The sequence below is a fragment of the Penicillium oxalicum genome, chromosome VII, assembly GCF_001723175.1.
Source record: "Penicillium oxalicum strain HP7-1 chromosome VII, whole genome shotgun sequence".
NCBI lineage: Eukaryota > Fungi > Ascomycota > Eurotiomycetes > Eurotiales > Aspergillaceae > Penicillium > Penicillium oxalicum.
Window position 1 is genome coordinate 2,112,405 of NC_064656.1, and position 16,809 is coordinate 2,129,213.

At 49.9% G+C, this 16,809-nt stretch overlaps 6 protein-coding genes across 6 annotated transcripts; 3 read left to right on the top strand and 3 right to left on the bottom strand.

Moving 5' to 3' along the window:
- Nucleotides 1–1,247: 1,247 nt before the first annotated feature.
- Nucleotides 1,248–2,754, bottom strand: POX_g09214 (NADH-cytochrome b5 reductase 1; the record flags this gene model as incomplete). The annotated part of the gene is made up of 2 exons (XM_050117972.1): nt 1,248–2,554; nt 2,625–2,754. 2 exons carry the CDS (start codon nt 2,752–2,754, stop codon nt 1,248–1,250), a joined length of 1,437 nt encoding a protein of 478 aa, XP_049966116.1.
- A 1,051-nt stretch (nt 2,755–3,805) lies between these two features.
- On the top strand, nt 3,806–5,744 carry POX_g09215 (Cytochrome monooxygenase alnD; the record flags this gene model as incomplete). Its single annotated transcript, XM_050117973.1, has 3 exons — nt 3,806–3,938; nt 4,129–4,965; nt 5,056–5,744. The coding sequence occupies 3 exons, from the start codon at nt 3,806–3,808 to the stop codon at nt 5,742–5,744; spliced, it is 1,659 nt and encodes a 552-aa protein (XP_049966117.1).
- A 1,143-nt stretch (nt 5,745–6,887) lies between these two features.
- Nucleotides 6,888–8,731, top strand: POX_g09216 (uncharacterized protein; the record flags this gene model as incomplete). The annotated part of the gene is made up of 4 exons (XM_050117974.1): nt 6,888–7,312; nt 7,538–8,026; nt 8,129–8,274; nt 8,355–8,731. 4 exons carry the CDS (start codon nt 6,888–6,890, stop codon nt 8,729–8,731), a joined length of 1,437 nt encoding a protein of 478 aa, XP_049966118.1.
- A 1,663-nt stretch (nt 8,732–10,394) lies between these two features.
- POX_g09217 (uncharacterized protein) lies at nt 10,395–12,177 on the top strand (the record flags this gene model as incomplete). The annotated part of the gene is made up of 3 exons (XM_050117975.1): nt 10,395–10,543; nt 10,633–11,046; nt 11,148–12,177. 3 exons carry the CDS (start codon nt 10,395–10,397, stop codon nt 12,175–12,177), a joined length of 1,593 nt encoding a protein of 530 aa, XP_049966119.1.
- A 715-nt stretch (nt 12,178–12,892) lies between these two features.
- On the bottom strand, nt 12,893–13,392 carry POX_g09218 (uncharacterized protein; the record flags this gene model as incomplete). Its single annotated transcript, XM_050117976.1, has 3 exons — nt 12,893–13,083; nt 13,160–13,226; nt 13,333–13,392. 3 exons carry the CDS (start codon nt 13,390–13,392, stop codon nt 12,893–12,895), a joined length of 318 nt encoding a protein of 105 aa, XP_049966120.1.
- A 567-nt stretch (nt 13,393–13,959) lies between these two features.
- Nucleotides 13,960–16,137, bottom strand: POX_g09219 (uncharacterized protein; the record flags this gene model as incomplete). The annotated part of the gene is made up of 11 exons (XM_050117977.1): nt 13,960–14,077; nt 14,141–14,225; nt 14,333–14,602; nt 14,697–14,793; nt 14,847–14,976; nt 15,033–15,163; nt 15,225–15,310; nt 15,367–15,460; nt 15,515–15,689; nt 15,765–15,920; nt 16,019–16,137. 11 exons carry the CDS (start codon nt 16,135–16,137, stop codon nt 13,960–13,962), a joined length of 1,461 nt encoding a protein of 486 aa, XP_049966121.1.
- Nucleotides 16,138–16,809: the final 672 nt, after the last annotated feature.

Below are 16,809 nucleotides of genomic sequence, written 5' to 3' on the forward strand. Positions count from 1 at the left end.
CCGCAGGACGCTGTGATAATTGAAGTAGAGCAAGTCGGACATTTCATCATAACACACCGAGTCTGCGAATGCCATGGTAAGCTATTTGATTCTGTTGTCCCATAATGCAATATGAATAGCCTTCGTAGCCCGTCTGATGGCGGTCTCGAGTCTGTGAGACATGTGATTCAGCAATGGCGTCGTCGACCTTGGGTATGATCCTTCCAGTAGGTTAGTGATCTCTCTGGTCTTCCCCGTGAAATTTTGGATATGCATTTTGATGGGTTTTTCAACAGTCTCTGTTGCGCTTCTTCAAGGATAAATTCCCTCCAAGGATGAAGACATTGTATCAGAAGCTAATACAATAACTTTTGTCCGCAAAAAGAATTTGAAGAAAACGCGCCGAGCATGTCCAGAACGATACGTTTCAAATATGGAAGAAACCAAGACGGGACTCTCTCAAGACCTAACCCCAACCAAACCGCCCAGCCTAGTAGTTTCACACTGAAGTCAAAGAAAAAAAAATGACAAGTCGCGAGACAGTGTCATGGAAACGAAACTCAAATCACTATGAATAGGGAAAATCTTCGTTTCATTTCTAAACTACGTAGTATGCTACAGTACCACTATCTAATGCATATGCATTAACATATCCTCGAGTACAACGTGCCTCATAAAAATAGTCTATCGCAGATGAAACCTTCCAATCAAGCCGACTCAACCCGACACGTGCATTGCGGAACTTTGTCGAGAAAGTGATTCGTGCAGAGACTTGCACCTCCGAGGATCAACGGGGGAGCCTGGCGGGTTAGGTGATCCACACCCGGACGGGAAATTTTCTGGAACTGGTGAATTCTTTTCTTTTCTTTTTTTTGGGTGGCTGGCTCGATGGGGAATACGGTCAGAGGGGGGGACCTCGGTAATTTCCTTTTTGGGAATCGTGGGTCGACTGGAAAAGCGCGGTTGCGTGTGTGCTGTATTTGCTAGATTGGCGTTGCGGGTTATTTCAGGTCCAGGTTTCTGGGAAGAAATAATGGAATGGGGGATGAAAGGACGGAATTGAAAAGAAGAGTATCTATTATTGAGTACTTACTATGTGCTATGGGGGAGGTTGTACTTTGAAGTTTGTAAAATGTATTGAATCTCTTGTCACCACGGAATTTGGCAAGGAGACGATAATAAAAAAAAAAAAAAAGCAACTCTGCATACAATGCCACAATTAATATACAAGATACCAAACGACTTTTCCATACCAAAAAAGAAAATCTTTAGAAGCAAAACACCTCATCGCTCATCTTCGACACCGACCCAGGCGTCTTGAAACCCAACGTAGCCAGATTCTTCTTCGTAGCTCCAATCATCCCGGGCGGCCCGCACAGCAACACCTTGGCATCGGTGCCGGGCGCGGGCATATGCTCCCGCAGAACATCCGCATTCACAAAGCCTTCACCGTAGGCCCAGCCCTCGGGCGCAGAATCTAGCATGTACCAGACCTTGAAGTTCTGGGGATACTTGCGCGCAAAGGCGTCGAGTTCCTCGCGCAGGAGAATGTCCGCTTCAGTGCGGTTGGCATACACCAGGCTGATCTGAGTAGTATCGGCCTCGTTCTCACAGATGGCACGGATGAGTTGGTACATCGGGGTGATGCCGGTGCCACCGGCGACCATGCCGATGTGACGGGCCATGTTCTTGGTGTATTTCATGGCGCCCTTGGGTCCGCGGAAGGGCACCTTGTCACCAATCTCGAGTCCGGCGAGATATTGGCTCATAAGACCGTCCGGGTAGCACTTGACGACGAGCTCGACGCGGCCGCGGTCGAGGTTGTTGGAGGTTGGGGTGTAGGAGCGGGTGACGACGGTGCCGTTCACCTCGGCCTTGAGGGCGACGTGCTGTCCGATCGGCAGGCCGAGAACGGTGTTGGCGTCGGGCAATCCAAAGACGAAGCGGTAGACATTGGGCGAGAGCGAGTGCTTGGCGATCAGGGGCAAATCCTGATATGTTTGAGGCTCGAGGAAGCCACGGATCAGATGGGGATCGGGGCGAATAACCTTCTTCGCCTTGATGCGTGGCGGGTATCGCAAGAAGTTGGATTCGATCTTAGTGAAGCGGTTCAGCTGCTTGGCGGCGTAGAAACCCACCACGCCGCTGATCAGACTGGCCGCGAGGAAGCCATTCACAAACCCGCCGCGGGGCAGGTGAAGGCCCTTCAATTGGCGAGGAACCAGATGCGAGACCGCGCTCAGCCGATGAGACAGATTCGTTGGAGAAGTATAAATGTACAAGACCGGGAGGATCGCACCAAGGGTGCCGGCGACCACGGCGACGGTGCCGATTGTTGATGATGAAGACGGCTTGGAAGACTCGGGGGCGGACTGCGTCACGACGCGCACCGCCTTGGGTCGCACAAACTGTTGCGCATCCTTGAGGACACCGATCAAATAGGGCTGCATGATCTCGCGAGCGTCTTCCGAGTGGCCGACATCTTCATAGTCGGCAGTCGCATCCTTGCCGGCGACCTCGACGAGGATCTCTGCACCACCGGGATGATCTTGGAGATACTCGGTGATATCAAAGACTAGACGAGAAACCTTGTTAGCAGCTGTGTCGTTTCAGAATCCGTCACCCAATCGACCATAGTCACCTACCTTGTCCGTGAATCACAATCCACGTGTCGGACTTGGTGTTGTGTGCCGCAACATCCTGCATGGAATACTCGGGCAAGTCCGCATCGGCCTTCCATTGCGCCTTAAGCTCTGTTGCCTCTGGCGCAGCCATGATGATGTGTATTATGTGTATATGTGTGTGAGCGAGTGAGTGAGTGTGTTTAGAGATGAAAGAAAGAAAGCGGACAGCCGTGTGGACTCCAACGGCACCGCAAAAGAGATCAAATAACTTTTTTATCTCCAACGCAGCGAGAAAAGAGAAACCACGAATGATAAAACCACCACCTCTGTTAAGACAGGACCCTCGCCGAATGACCAGACATAACACTCCCTTGATGAGTTAATCATCTCCATGGACTCCACTGCTGGTCCGAATAAAAAAAACAAAATCTTCTATTTTCCCTTTCCGCCTACATTCTTTCTTTCTACAGATAGATATGCGCTCATCATCATGCATAACGTGCGCCCCTAGAGAGCTGATCCACTCGGAATTGGAAAGAATCGCAGGAGAAAAAAAAATAATGCCTAGCAACGCAAAGAGAAATCTGAACCTCGGCGCATCTCAAAATTCAGCCACACCGCCATGACGAAACGGCACGATCCCTGACACACCCGAAGACACGGCAGGCCGACTCCGAACTGGATCCCGCGATGGCCCGCGATCTCTTTTCTCGGCATGTCCGCCACGGCGTCGGTCCGATCAGGCACGCCGCCCGGGCGCAGTGGGGATCGATTGGTCCAGAAGGACGATCTTCACTGATTTCGTTCTGCTCGAGTGGGTCGTTGCGCGCATCATCAAAGGTTTGGAAAAAAAAAGAAAAAAGAAGGAAAAAATCAAGATTCGAAAGTACCGAGGTAGACCATCGCGGACAACATGGATCAGACAGCATGAATGCCGTGCGTAATTATGCAGCGCAACGTGGACAGGGGAAGAAAAAAAAAGGGCATTGAGAATGACCCAGGAGGAGGAAGTGGATCGGGGTAAATCATAAAAGTCGAGTCCAATTTGCGAAAGATTCGTCATTATATTAGTCTCTGTGGTTGTCTCGCGAGGAGCTGGGTTGTGTTCCTTTTTCTTCCCTTTCTTCTTCTCGAATAAAAGCGCTTACTATTGCGCACCCTTTGATCGTCATTTGATTGTTTTGTTGGTTGAGATTGTCACGATGGTTGTCAAAGAGTTTTACCTGCTGGGAGAGTCCAGCTCGACGGCACGAAAGGTCGAACTCGAGGATAAGCTGGATTTTGAAGGTCTGCAGCACTGGATTGCTGGTCAATTCGCAATTGTTGAGCCTAACGGTACGTCTGCACTGTTCTTCCATGGAGAAGCTCTGCATCGCAACACATTAAATCCATTGGTTGTGGAAAAACTTTCGATTTTGATAAGAGAGTGCGCAGAAACATGCAGAAGCAAAAACAAAAACAAAAACAACAAAAAAAAACACAAATCAAGAGTTCTATAAAACGTGCGGTACTAATCTATCACCAGGTATTGGATTCCAATCGTCCGACTCCGATCTCCCCAGCGTCAACGACGTCTACGCGGCCACCGAACCTATCGCCATCTCCATTGATGGCAAGGGTGTCCGTGAAGTGCCCGGACCCCAGGGTCTGCCCTTTGTCGGCAACTACTTTGAAGTGTATCCCGATCACTTGGGCAACCACCAGCGTCTCTTCGATCAATATGGTCCTATCTTCCAGACCACGAATATGGGCCGTACCATCTACCACACCAACGATCCCCAACTCAGTGCCATTGTCTTTGCCGAGTCCGACTTTTTCACTAAGAAGATCAACGAAGCGCACCCTCTCTACCCGATCAAGAACAAGGAAGCCGGTGTATTCCTGGGTGACACGGATACCCCCGAATGGCGCACGGCGCACAAGTTCCTCCCCCCGGCGCTAGGCCCCAAGGCGGTGCGTCACTATGCGCCGACGATGCAGACTACCGTCGAGGATGCGTTCAAGGTGTTTGATCAGCTGGATGAGGCCGGCGAGGCGTGGAACGTCTACCAGTACATGCTGAAGCTGGGATCCCAGGCGGTGGGTAAATTGGTGCTGGGCATCGATTTCAAGCATTTCACCAGCCCTGATGCACCACCACACGAGCTGGTCTACCGGATTGCCGAGTCGTTGACCCTCAACAAGAAGGTCTCGGCCCGCGGCGATTGGTATGCTAAGTTGCCGTTTGGAGATCCCAAGAAGTTGCGGGATGCCCGCTGGCGGATCATCGAAATGGTGAACGAGTCAATCGCCAATGCTGAAAAGGGCGGTGTTGAGGATCTGCCTCTGCAGGATGCTGCGCTCAAGGCATCCAACATGATCGGTAAGTGGTGTCTCGCAACACCCTTCTCCTCTCGATCGATCTCTGCACGAATCAGTGGACTGACTTTGCCGATTTCCCCGTGATTTCTAGACTACGCCATCCGCGCCACCGACAACAAGGGCGAGAAACTGCCCAAGTCCAGCCTCATGCAGGCTCTCGTGGTCGCCACGGGTGCCGGCTTCACCACGACCAGCTCGCTCCTCTCCTGGCTGATCTACTCCCTCGTCAACTACGAGGGCATGCAGGACCGACTCCTGCAAGAACTGATCGACAACGATATCGACGCCGACACCCAAATCACCGCCGACATCACCGACAAACTCACCTTCCTGGACAAATTCATCAAGGAGACTCAACGCCGCCACAACCCCTCCTACCAACCCGCCCGGACTGCCAAGGTCTCCATGATCCTGCCCGGCGGTTACAAGATCCCCGCCGACGCGGTCGTCATTCCGGCCTTGCACCACGTCCACAACAATCCCGCTGTCTGGGACAACCCAGCTCGCTTTGATCCGGATCGCTGGGACACCGAGGCGGTGCGCAACCGCCACAAGGCGGCGTATATCCCCTTTGCGACAGGTCCTCGCATGTGCATCGGGTTCAACTTTGCGCTGCAGGAAGTGAAGGTGTTTTTGCCCAAGTTGTTGTACCGGTATAAGTTCACGCGGGAGAATGACGGGCCCGTCGAGTACGATCCCATGTTCCAGTTGATTCGTCCGAATAACTTGTACGTGCGGGCCGAGAGGCGGCAGAAGTGGCCGCCCAAGTCGGAGGCGTAAAAAAAAAACAATCGGAGCGGGACACATTGGACTTTCTTTTTTACTCTGATCATTTTGACTGGGCGTTGAGAACTTTACTTTCTTTTTGTATTTTTAATGCGTGCACCTTCCATGGAAGGCATGGTGACTTGAGATGTCTTTTTCTTGGTTGCTTTTGTTTCCATAGATGGAGTCCACGGGTGAATAGAAATAATGGCATCAATTGGCTTGGAAAAAGGCCAACCTTCAAATATTCACTGTGCATTTGACTTGATACGAGATCTTGCCAAGAGCTCCTTTACGTTGATAAATCGATGTTCTCCTATATCAGCCGCCGGAAGAGACACGCTATACCCATTCTATCTTCTTTATTCCTACTCATTCATACTCGACTTCCTCCAATCATCAACACCATTTGGAAATCTACGAGCAGCCCCCTGGACGGGCACGGACTGAATCGAACACTCTGAAAAGACAAACAGCAGAGCATCTGAATTGAGCGACTCTTCGAGTCCAAGTTCTTTCTCATGCACTCTCGTAAAACCTCAAGAAGTGTGTCTGTAGGCTATATAGACTCTTTCGAATGTCCACGCGTTCCGGAATATAGTCTAGATCGTGACATCAAATCCTATCATCACCGTCATCATGATTTGGACACTATCTCTTCATCCGAAAAATCCAGCCTGATGATCTGATATACTGTCACCCGCCCCACGTCATCAAACTTTCTTCCCCTTCGACTCTCTCAAGGCAGCCACTTTCTATCTTCCTTTCTCCAGACCCACAATAAATAGTACAAGCACCAGACCAGACGCATCTGTGGATGCCCCTGTTTCTCCCCATAATTAACAAATGCGCTCATGCATCCGACCACTGTTCCTACTCGAGTAAACTCCGAGTCCGCAGAATGCACCTCGGAGTTAATTACTCCAAGCACATCTTTCGCCCGAGGAATCGTTCTTCCACCTCAAATGCCGTCACCGCCCCCAAGGCTTATTTTCAGCCCATCGAGCCATCCGCATTTGCATTTTGACACTTGTATAGATATTTCCTGTTTGGTTAGCGGGTCTTTTGATAGAAGGCGTCTATTCTAAAAGTACACACACACACATACACACACACACACACCACAGATCCCACCTCCATCGTACCCAATCACCAGCAATGAACCCAGCACATCCACCACCGAGTCAAGGTGCGTCATCGTCGGCGCGCTGTACAACAGCGCTCACCCACATACTTGAAGAACTCGGTCTTGTCACAATGTACCAGTCCACTCGCGATGTCAAGTTTCTTTGTGCGCAGCGGTTCGTGCGTCTTTTCGCCTACGGTGGATCGACATTGATTCTCGCGGCGTACCTGTCCGCTCTGGGAGTGACCGAGGATCGAATCGGACTGTTCATGACCCTGACATTGGTGGGGGATGTAGGGATCAGTTTTGTGTTGACGCTGTTTGCTGATGCGATGGGTCGCAAGGCTGTTTTGGCGTTGGGGTCGGTCTTGATGGTCGGGAGTGGGCTGGTGTTTGCCTTGTCGGGGAACTTTTGGGTGCTTCTTGCGGCGGCGATTTTGGGGGTGATTAGTCCGAGGTATGTGGTGTGGATGTACTCTGTTTGAAATGGCAGAGGATGTTCCTTTTTTTCATATCTTTTGTTCTTGGTCTTTTTTAAGCCTTTGACGGGTTGATTAATTGTCTGGCGCTCTTGCCGGGAGAGATTTTGGAAAACGAAAAAGCAGAGTATGGTTCAAGTATTGCGGAAGGTCGGCGCAGAGAGTTGACTGGACTTGGCTGACCGTATTATCTGTGTCTCCAGTGGCAACGAGATTGGACCCTTTCGCGCTGTGGAAGAATCAACGCTCGCTCATCTCACTCCGTCAGAAGATCTGCCCGACGTCTTTGCATGGTACTCATTGCTGGGAAACGCGGGCACGGCTCTCGGTCAATTGATTTGTGGATGGCTGATCAGCTCATTGCAAGTTCTGCACGGCTGGGCATACATTCCATCGTGTCGGGTCATTTTCTTGGTGTACGCCGGCATCGGTTTGGTCAAATTGATACTCACGCTGGCCCTGACGCACAAGGTCGAGACGGAAGAGAAGCAGCAAACTCGGGAACAACGCAAGAATGGCGAGACACAACCATTGCTGGCTGACGCACCGTCATCGAGAAGGGAACAAGACACGTCCCCCAATACAGGAAGAACCTCTTTATTTTCGTCCATCGACAAGGATCTTTGGTCTCTTGTAATTCGACTGTTTATCCTGTTTGGAATTGACTCGTTTGCCTCGGGTCTTGCTTCGCTGTCAGTTGGACCCCTTCCTCGCCTGCTGGAGATGATATTTGTTTTTTCCCCTCATTTTATCTCGGCTTCGTGCCTTTTCTTCATACTGACCTCACATCACAGCTCCTGGATGACCTACTTCTTCCACCGCAAATTCAACCTTCCCGAAGGTCAGCTCGGCACCATCTTCTTCTTCACCAGCTCCATTTCCGCCGCATCGATGCTGGTAGCTTCCTCCATTGCCAAGCGTATCGGCAATATCAAGGTTCGTCAACACCACCCTCCAACATCCCACTCCTTTCTCCGTTTCAATATCTTACCCCCTCTAACCAATTTTTGCCCCTTTCAGACAATGGTCTTCACCCACCTCCCGTCCGCAATTTGTCTATCTCTCATCTCCGTCCCGGCAGTCTCCCCCTAGCTCTCACCTTTCTTGTCCTCCGTGCCTGCTCTCAAAACATGGACGTTGCACCGCGCTCGGCCTTTCTCGCCGCCGCACTTCCCGCTGACAAACGCACTGCGATCATGGGCGCGGTCAACGTCGTCAAGACGACCAGCCAAAGTCTGGGTCCGCTGTTGACGGGCATTCTGGCCCGGCATCACCGGTTTGGGGGTCTCGTTCATGGTGGCGGGGTGGTGTTGAAGGTGATGTATGATTTTGGGCATGTTGGTCACTTTTGGCGGGAGAGAGGCGGAGACGAGGAGACGGGCTGTACTAGTACGTGAAGCGGGAGGGGATGAGGAGGAGCTTTGAATATGTGGATGGGCACGTGGGCTCTACATTGAGGGCTGCTGAGTGAGTTTGTTCTTTGGAGGAGATATATGTCTTTTTATCCCCAGTCAAAAAGGTACAAATGTTCTGTAATATAGTATACAAAATAAATACGATGATGAACTCGCAAATTCAACATTCAATTACAAACAACAACTCGAGACTACCACGTCTGCTCGCCAAGGAACCCAGAAAACCCCCAAAAATTTAATAAAATAAAAGACATGCGCAGCTCATTCCATGACATCCATATGGACAATATTTCCGTGTCGAGAAGTGCCAGGTATTCGGTAGATACGGATCTTATGGCCTGACAACCATGAAGTATCCCAGAGTGTCAAGTGTACTAGCCACTCGAGTAGCCTCGGCGATCTCCACAGTCATCACCAAAGCTGTTCGCATCCATGTAAAGCTGAACTTCACGCTCGTTGTATACTTGACTTCTTTCGAGTTGTGTGATATTTGCGTTATTTCAATAATGACACGAGAATCTATGCTGGTTCAGATTTCGCGCATGTTGTACTATACTGTCATATTGTACCATTCCCCGATCTGGAATTCTGGGGGTATTTGTGATGACGTACTCGGCTTTATCCGGCAGACAGAGCTAGTACTGGTACTATGGTACATGTGTAAAGCTTAATTGTTTTTTTTTTCTCTCCTTTCTTTTTCTGTTCTGAAGAGGGGGTGCTAGGGTGTATTATTATTCGGGTACACAGAAAGGTTGCGTGGAAGGGTTCCATGGTCGAGATCAGTCCCTTTTGGAAGGTAATGAATGACCGTGTATGATGTCTGTAAAACCAGAAACACAACCCGACCGTGAGTGACTGGAACATGTTCATATTTAGATCAACGAGGAAAAAGATAGAGAGCAGAGAAAAAAAAGATGAAAAGTGATTCATGCATACATCAACTTCATCTTTCATACTCAAACGTCAAAAAAGGCTTCTCGAGTCGATCCAAGCAATGCCAAGCCTTTCATGCGGACTCTTTTTTCACAGGGTCCAGACTCTGAGGGGCCCCCACTAGAGACCCTGAGACAGCTGAAACTCTTTCAACGCTTGGAGTGTGTCCTTCGATGAGCGACAAGACACAGTGACTTTGCTCCCCAGCCAGTGTTCCCCGCATCCCTAAGTAGCGGTACTTGTTGTGGTGCTCGGTCGACTTTACCATTTTTATCGAGTTTGTGAAACTCAGTTTCCAGATAACCCCGCCCCTCCCTGAAAGAGAAAAGGGGGAAAGAAAACCGCTCAGCACTGATCGACCACGGCAACTTTCCTTTTGGATGCAGAGTCAAGCTTTTCCTTTTTTTTTCTTATCGCCAGTCGGATCCAATGTCCGCATGATTGTCTAAGGGGAGGATGTAGTATAGTACAACATACAAAAATCATCTTACATCCTGTGTAGTAAATCCTGTATTCTAGACCACAGTACTTTAGTCCTCGGCGCTCGCACTTCCCTTTGACTTTTGTCCCCTGTTTCTTTTCTTCTTTGGAGGCTAGTCGGTCCCGTTAGGCAGCCGCTTTCCGGGGCTAAACAAAAGCTAACCAGCCCAATTGCACCAACCACCGGCCGCGCTCGTCTCACACCCTGAGGATCCCCAAAGTCCGCCTCCAAATGGTGGACTCGAGATGGCTCAGCGTGCAGCAGGATCGTACAGACCGTGCAAATCAGCCGAGCGATTTATGGCGGGGCCAATACAATCAGACAGCCAGCTCGTTTTCTTCCTCCAGTCCTCTCCCTCTCTTCCTACACACTAGTTCCTTGTGCGTTTTCTCATACAAGAGAAGCTTGGCTATTCCGAACTTGTCAGTGACGCTTGTGACTCGGGACCTCTTGTCCTGACACGACACAGACATACGCTGTGCACAACCCGTACAGTCATCCGCCCTCTGTACTTGTGCACGTTTTTCCTCGCTATGGGTGTGGGCGGGCCAGCAGTGGCTCAGGCGCGCTTGGACGAGATCACAGAGAGTCCAGCCTCACCAACGACCAGTGTGGGGGAGAGAGAGGAAGCCGATTACTTGCTTGAAGAATATGAGTGCCATCACGACTACGACGCCGAGCGCCGGGCTGAAGAGCACGGGACGGAGGACATGAGATCTCCTGAGAAGTTAACGGGGCGGAGGACGAGGCGAGATTCATTAGTATACCGACTCTCACCGTGGAGGTGTACTCGTCGTCGACGGTGTGAATGCCAGTCTAAGGAGCAGCGCACCTTCTTCTGTGGTCTGCTAAAGCGACCCTTTTGGATATTGGTTGCTATTTTGTGAGTGCTCTTGAATTTCCTTCAAAAAGAAAGAGAATTGTGCCATTCCTCTCCCATCAGTCATTGATGTAAAGCACCCGATCGTCACTAACACCATCCAGTGGCATGCTCAGCGTGCTCTCTTTCGCGTGGGACGGTCTTCTCGCCGCGGTGGAAGAGCATCGCGACCTCGGCATCCTGCCCGGCCAGCGGCCCTCACTCCTCGCAGACTGGTTAAGTCAGGGCGTCGTACCAATCGCCTGTCACTCTCACAACGACTACTGGCGACAAGTGCCGCTCTTCTCTGCCCTTGCAGTGGGTTGCACGGGTGTCGAAGCCGACATTTGGCCCGATGGGGATCACTTGCGGGTTGGCCACACCAGGCGCACCGTTCTCAAGGGTCAGACCCTGCGCAGTCTCTATCTTGATCCAATTCTGGATATCCTGGATCAGCACAACCCTGCGAGCAATGTTTCTACCAAGGACACCGAATCGTTCATCCACCAGGAGAATTTTGCACCGGTCGGAGTCTTTGTGACCGAACCTTCTCAACCGTTGATCCTTCTCATCGACTTCAAGGTTGATCCCGAGACTCTCTGGCCCATGCTGATGACCGACCTGGAGCCTCTTCGTCAAAAGGGCTATTTGACTCATTTCAACGGATCCCACATCGTCCAGCGCCCACTGACCATTGTCGCGACCGGTGATGCCCCCTTTGACCATATCCAAGAGAATTCCACTTACCGTGACGTCTTTTACGATGCTCCCCTCGACAGACTACCCCTTCTTCCAGCATCACCAAAAGATGACTTGGAATCTCTCTCTACCGAAGCAGTCCCCGTCCCCTCCCTTTCTCCTTACACCCGATACAACAGCTACTACGCCTCGGTCAGCTTCCGCCACACCATTGGGTCCCTTTACCTCGGCCGCCTTTCCCACGACCAGCTCATCAAGGTCCGCAGTCAAATTGCCGCGGCCCACGCCCGAGGTCTCAAAGTCCGATACTGGGGAACCCCCGGGTGGCCGACAGCCTTGCGCAATTACGTGTGGAGAGAATTGGAGCGGGAGGGTGTGGATATGTTGAATGTGGATGATTTGAGGGCGGCGAGTCGGGGAGAGTGGAGAGAAGAAGGCTGGTGGTGGGGGTGGTGATGACCATTCCATCTCGGAGCGTGGTAACATTGCTGCTGATGCCACTGCTCTAGCCTCTCCAACCTTGATGTTTTTTTATAACGAAGTGATCTGTATCACCTTTACGATTTAAATGAATATCTTGATGATTGATGTTTTAGGGCTTGGGAGGAGTTGAGGGTGTGGGTTTGAAGTATTTATTGGCTTTGATCGAGGGACGGCGTTACTGGTCAAATGGATCGGTGATCATTCAAATTAAATGTGGGTAGAGTATCTCAAAGCTCCTCCGCCCTTCTAGCTGTAGAAATCCCCAGGTGATGCACATTCACACAGAATCTACCAGCAAGGAGAGCGAGGCATATCACCTCATCTCTTGGTTTTTTCAGCGCTTGCTCGTGCTGTAAGATAGGGGCCAAATCTATCTGACAAAGACTGTGCTAGATAAGGTGTACGACAGCTAACATCCAAGACCGCTTCAATTGAATTTCGTCGAAATCGGGCTTAGTCCCTCTAATGCAAAAAGCTCTTGATACACTTTCAATCCTTGACCCATTCAATGCAGCGCACAGGAAAACGAGACTCAAAAATTTTGTTTGCCCTCAAAACTTCAAGCATTCTTGGGCCACGAGAGGTTATAATGCAGACCACCCACACCACCGCATCTAATCATAACCCCCCTCCCCAAAAAGAATCAACTCGAAAGGGAAGTCTATCTCCTATCGCCAATCAGATCATCTCAATAATATTCCCAAATCACCTCGTCATGGTCAAATTGCCAGTGCATACAAGAACAAATCTCCTTCTCAAAAAGACGCATCATCCCGCGTAATGGGCATTGACCACGTCCAGCCTTGACGACTACGACGGGATTTACAATGCGCCGCGTCGTGGGAGGCTTGTGGCGTAAGAGGTATGCATATCGTGCATCTATAGTCTACCTATGAGTAGGTTGTTTGGATGATTGGTGAATCATTGACGGGTAGAGAGTCTATATCCAACTTACGACCTGAAGGTGAAGTGCCGATGATGAGGAAAAGACCCGACATTTTCGGGTATATTATCTCAGCGATCTCTAAATTTGTGCGTTCTCTTTAAGCCGCTATGGTGTCAAATGCCCCTCCCTGGTCTTTCGTGATCTGAAGGCTTACCTAGGATTTGTTCCTTCAGACAACTTACTTGGTATGGGTCAAGGTTGATATCATCTTCAAAACTTTCGATAAAATTGATTTCGATCATGGTGTGGGTTAATCGCTGAATGTGGAGGGCTGGACGGGGATGGAGTTTCCTTAGTGCTGGCTTTGTGATTTGTATCGTAAAGATGAACTTTTGGAGCGGGGGATGATAGCGCAACAGGGTGCGGAGTAATCTAGGTGAGATAATAATCTAGAGGAAGAGTAATCTAAGATACACTATCGCTGAGGACGATGAGTAAGTAGAGAGAAGTGGACCTTGGCATAATCTGCCACTTCGGTAAGAAGAAGAGAGTTCCAGCAATGGCAGGAGAAAAGCAAACGGGAATCGGTGGATGTTCCCTTTGTTGAACATGGTGGAGCTCACCTGGAAACATTCAAGAACTGCCTTGAATTCTAGATGATTTCGCCGTCTTCCGCTACCACCTAGAAGAAATGCCCTGCTACCTTGGAGTTGGTAGCCGGACTAGAATTTTTGGAATGCATCGCACTGGTGTATTATAGCCAAAACAGAACATGGTAAATTATTTGATTGAGAATCGGGATATATACCCAGAGAAGGCCACAGATATAGCATTTGTTTTGAAATCCACCACCCCAGTCTTTACCAGACTCAGAGAATCATCATAAAATTCGGGTTTCGATCGTCGTTATAATCCGCGAATTGGTCATATTTCCCATCCCTCTTGTCCTTGTTCACCTTGGCGCAATAGAGCACGTTGCATAAGATCCTAGTAAAACATGTCAGAGATCACATTAAATTTAAATGACTTCGAAATCGGACAAGAACTTACATAAACCAAGCAAACACCAAGAGCCCGAGGATAATAGTGTGGCCACGGTGGTAAGTTGGCAGATCACGCGCAGGGTAATTAAAGGCTGTTGAAATATTGTCAGTATCGCGAGACTCAATGCGTTGAAATGAGAAATTTTGAAAAGAAAAACAGTAAAGTAGCGAAAATAAAATGTTTGCTAGAGTAACATACTCGCCACGAATCCTCCGCAGTTTGCAATGGCCAGTTGAAGTGCAGATGTAGTCGCTCGCTTGTAATGACCAGCCGAGTTGTTTGAGAGCCAGACCAAAATACACGGTACGCTGGCATATTGACCTGTGGCCATGAGAAAAGTCATTCCATATTGGATGTGGGGGTTTTGGACATTGGCGATGACGGCATAACCGATAATTGCAACCGGAAGAGTGAAGAGCATGACGATGCCGCGGAGGCGGAGACGATCGGAGACGATTGCCACGATAACTGTGAGTAGGGGTGAGACGGTGCAATAGAACGAGGTGGAGATAGTAAGTGGGAATATAGAGATGGACAAGCTCTCAAATGGAGGAAGATGTACCTGTAATGACAGCTGCAACGGCATAGGGGATGACACTCCATAGTTGGACTTCATTGGCATCCTTGGCAAGATTCAGACTCTTGATGATGGTGGGAAGCTAAGAAAGTGTTAGTACTCTGTTCGTCTTTGAGTAAGAGTTGTGAGATTCACGAATAGACCGAATGAATATAGCCCGGAGAGGATTGCAAAGTATGCAGAGGCAGAGAACCACACTTGCGGTTCGAGAATACCGCGGCACACTTCGGACCACTTGAACGAGTCGGCCTCAGCTGCGATGGTACTTTATTGAAGATGAGCATTTGAAAATTGCTGTTGTATGATCTGGAGTGGACATACCCTGTTCTCGCGATGGGATTGTCCATTGATAATCTTTCCTGACCAAACTCCTTTTCCTCCGGGGTCAAAAAGCTCGCAGAGTCGATAGAGTTGGGCAACATCAGGAAACTGAGGATACCACATGCAAAAGTCTACGATTCTCTGTCAGTCACCGTACACGATCAATACGGCTATGTCACAATGGGCACACACCAAAATTCCCTCAATGATCAGAATCCATCTCCAACCCTCCAGCCCACCCCGGGGGCCAATCTCGGCAAGTCCACGCGCAAGAAGACCTGGCATCGTTAGAATCCACCCGACGCAGCTCGTCTACATGGATATCACAACTCACCCCCAAAAGCACCCGACAAAGACGCAGCGGTATAGAACAAACCGATGCGCAGGGCCAAGTCTTCGCGTCGATAGAAGCTCGACAGATACAGCACCTAAAAACGTATCAGCGACTATGCCATCCAGATCTGTCAACTCAGATTCCCTACCATGCCCGGGAGTAGGCCACCTTCAGCGACCCCCAACAGCGCGCGCACAGCGACGAATCCTGCGTAGTTCTGGACAAAGCCCAAGCACATGGTAATAATTCCCCATACAGCTGTCAAGAAGGGAAGCCACAACTTGGGCGATGCCTTTTTGAGGACAAGATTACTGGGTAACTCGCTGGGAAGGGGGGGAAAGAATCAGTCTCGAGATGTCCAGTTCACTCAAATGCTTGTAATGCTTGGATATACCCACCTGCAGATATAAGTGAGATAGAAAACCGTCAGACCAACATCAAATTGATGATCGGTGATGCCTAAGCTTTTCTCCAGACCAATGATTTTGGCATTGCCGACATTTGTCCGATCGAGGAATGAACATAAGAAGAGCAATGCGAGAATTGGCAAGATACTGCAAGGCAAGACGTGTGAGAAATTTCGTTTGGAAAGATGGACACAGATGCTACTATGGGTCCGGGTTTTTGCCCAGACTTTCAGTGGATCACTCACTGTAAATCCAGTTTGAGAAGCACACGTTTTGTCAGTTTCTGTTGCTGATCCAGATCCCCAAAGCGATTCAATTCGCTCTGTTTTTGATCCTCAATTTCCATCACAGCGGCCTTCTCCATGGCAGCGGGGGTAACTGTGAGCTGCTCCTTGGACTTGGGGATAGCGTCTTGACCGAATAACAGAGACTGGTCACAAACAAAGACGAAAGACAGCTAAGCCACTGCAAGGGAGAGGATGAAAATCCGGGGAAGAGGGTTTCATAAAGAACAGAGAACCCCCTCCTGGAAGTTGTCCGTCGCTCGGTGACCACTTCTTGCTACCGAGCTGAATGTTGAGTTTGAGAGGGGGGCCGCATCCAGTCAGCGTCTAGCTGGTTATTGTTCTTGCGCCTCTTGCTGTCTCAAGACTCGAAGTGATCCGTCAAGAGTCAAGTGTTTCCCCCGCAATTCCCCAGATTTGCCGCCTCGATTTCCATTGGGGGGAAATATGGAGACGCGGTCTGGGTTCTTTTTGGCCATCCACACAGTACTTCTGTCGCAAGCTAGACCGACTGTTGGCTGTGGGATACCAAATAACAGCCGAGATTGGGCTGCAATCTTATCAATTGTACTAGTTTAGCTTTGAGCTAAGCACGCCGAGACTCTTGGCCAGGTGCAAAACAGCAGAAATACGTGGGTAGAAGATTCAATACATGTACGACCTCTGTCAGCAAAGACCAACCCCCCACAATAATAGTGGAGATGTTGGTGTGGCCAGAGTATTTTCAAGGTATCCCTCGGTCGACCCGAGCA